The sequence below is a fragment of the Teleopsis dalmanni genome, unplaced genomic scaffold (assembly GCF_002237135.1).
Source record: "Teleopsis dalmanni isolate 2A unplaced genomic scaffold, ASM223713v2 unscaffolded_contig_1521, whole genome shotgun sequence".
Taxonomy (NCBI): domain Eukaryota; kingdom Metazoa; phylum Arthropoda; class Insecta; order Diptera; family Diopsidae; genus Teleopsis; species Teleopsis dalmanni.
The window spans coordinates 1-2666 of NW_024032903.1; the positions used below are offsets into that span (position 1 = coordinate 1).

Below are 2666 nucleotides of genomic sequence, written 5' to 3' on the forward strand. Positions count from 1 at the left end.
AAAAATAAAAAAAAAAAAAAGGGAAAAACAAAAAAAACCAAAAAGGCAAAATAAAGAAAACCCAAAAAGAAAAAACAAAGAAAAACGAAAAAGGAAAAATAGAAAATAAACAAAAACGAATAAAAATGAAAAACCAAACAAATATAGTTATAACCGGATATTATATATCCGGTTATATCCAATAATATCATAGTGTCCAATAATATCATAATGATAATAATAATATAAAAAAAATTGTTACAAACCTCAGATGGCTTGTAGGATGCCATTTCATACTCAATCAAAATTAGTTCCAAAAAATATTTAGCCATTGTATGATGACTGTCTTCAGCTTTGGCAGCTTTTGAATAGCGACGTAAGAAATGTATTGGCAATGGCCGTGATAAATTGCAATCGATTGCTTTGAAAACTTTTAATTCCATTTGTAAAATCTGCTTAGCATTATACGTATCATCGGTAATATATACAAAATCACTTAAAGCAGGAGGATACAGTTCCTCATATTTGGTAGCAATGAACAAGGCTGTTACTCCAACAAGTTGCAATTGTGAACGTTTCGTATCCTTAACATTTTGCAAATAACGATCAATGATAGCTACCGTCATTTGGAATGTCTCAGGTACCAGGTGGAATTGCAAATGTACTTCATTTATCCAATCTACAAGTACTCCACGCATTTTGGGAGAAACCTCCTCCTGGCCTTCAAGATGATATTTTGCTATAGGGAGTTCGATTTCTAAACTATACAGATAATCATATATGTCGTTCACATATTCTGAGAGAAGTATCAAGGTATTGGTATCGTCTGCATCTATATCTTCGACATCACTTAATAGTTTTGTGGAATGCGATAAAGGTTTAAATAATATGGGGTCTTGCAAAGGCATTTCCTCTTTCTCCTTGACCTCTTTAGCGATGTTATTAACAACGGCATTTTCTACTTCAGTTTTTGCTGGTTGTGCGTTTACTTTAGCTGTAGCTGTGGGTTTACAATTCTGGTTCATTACCTTGTTTGCATCACGCAAAATGGCAGCTTTTATTTTATTCAGTGATATTTGCGATAACTGACTATCTTCCCTACGTAATTTAGGCAAAATGGAAACTAATTGGGCTTTTTCAACAACCTTTGTGGTTCTTACTTTGGCAACTAGAATTAAACGTATAAGTGCATTACCTAAAAGTCAAGCAATTCCATATATTACCTTCCAACTTTGCTTGTTTATTTTCTACCGCCTTTGTGGGCAACGTCTTAGGTTTTTGCTCGACAGGAACATTGGTGTTCACGCGCACAGAACTTGAACGAGTTACAACTCTGCGTTGTATGGCTTGGGTTATCGCATTATTATTCTCCAATTGAGCCACGTTGGTTGTAGAACTGGTCAATGTTGTTTTCTTCCAATTACTATCAACACGTGCTTTCGTACCGCGCAAGGCACCCTGTAGCTTAGCGTTCGCCGTACTGTTTGTATTAAAAATCAGGAAGACAAATATTTTAAAAACCGAATTTTTTTCCTATAAATGCAATGAAATTTCTGCTTGCCGTTTTTTAACTACTTACGGCTACATACTTCGATCGAGAGTGACTTACCTTTTTTGTACAGCATCCTTTCCAGAAGTTGGACGCAACACCGCACGATTTTGCAAATCACCCAATGCAGCGCGCTTCAAGTTATCAGCGACCGCTGATTGAGCCTTTTTAGTTTTGTTGTATTTTTCTGCATCGTTCTGCAAAACAATTTACAAACGGTATTTCAGATACTTCTTTTATTGTTTATTTCTCATATTCTTTAGCGCAAATATACCGCAATCAATATTTAATTATGTACCGCAAGCAATAAAAAATATGTGAGTTGAGGCAAACGGGATTTATCGGTGCGAACGTAATGGCGTCGCCATCACTTCTCGGTGAATAAATAAAACCTCACTTACCTCGTCGATGTTAATTTTTGTTACTCCAATAATTGCACTCATTTTGACCAGTTTTATTTACTAATTCCGTTTAACTTAAATTTTATAGATCTATATAAAATTTATATATAGCTTTTGTGAGTTGATTAATTAAAGTTTAAACAAATATAAAACATATAACACAAGGAAGTCAAGATTTCTTTTAATATATCACACGAAATACGCTTCAACTCCAATTTACTCTTATCGATGCTTACTCTGCCGTTGCAAAATCGTTTTGAAGCAAATGGTTTAAAATGTTCGCCGCGCTTTTATTTTTCGTTAAATATAATTCAACGACGAAGGCGAATTCAGCGTTTTTCGTCTAGAATTGAAAATCGTTCTGACCAAAAAGTAATATACAAGAAAGGAAACGCTGTAGTGAGGCAAACAAATTCTTTTTGGTGCATGAATTACCTTTGAATTTCATTATTCTTTTAGTGAAAATGCTTAAACCGCCTTTAATAAATTATATTATATTAATATTAGTTATTAATAAAATAAATATTAATCAAAATTAATAAATTAAAAACAAAAAAACATTACTTAGGCCTAGTGCGAGTTCGAATAAATTGATAGTAAATTGAGGGATATGGTAAATTGTGTCGGTATGGGAAGAAATGTTAATATTTATTTCGAGTATGGTAAATTAGATAAAAGTTAGGTAAATTAGGTGCTACAATTGTGAAAATTTTATAAGATATTTAATAAAGAGGTTT

General features: G+C 33.0%; 1 protein-coding gene across 1 annotated transcript; it reads right to left on the reverse strand.

Annotated features, from left to right (window-relative positions):
- Window positions 1–245: 245 nt before the first annotated feature.
- LOC119664174 (G2/mitotic-specific cyclin-B-like) lies at window positions 246–2187 on the reverse strand (the record flags this gene model as incomplete). The annotated part of the gene is made up of 4 exons (XM_038073714.1): window positions 1930–2187; window positions 1589–1725; window positions 1203–1459; window positions 246–1147 (listed from the first exon to the last, which is right to left on the reverse strand). Coding segments are annotated over exons 1-4 (1338 nt in total), but the record flags the coding sequence as incomplete, so codon positions are not given.
- Window positions 2188–2666: the final 479 nt, after the last annotated feature.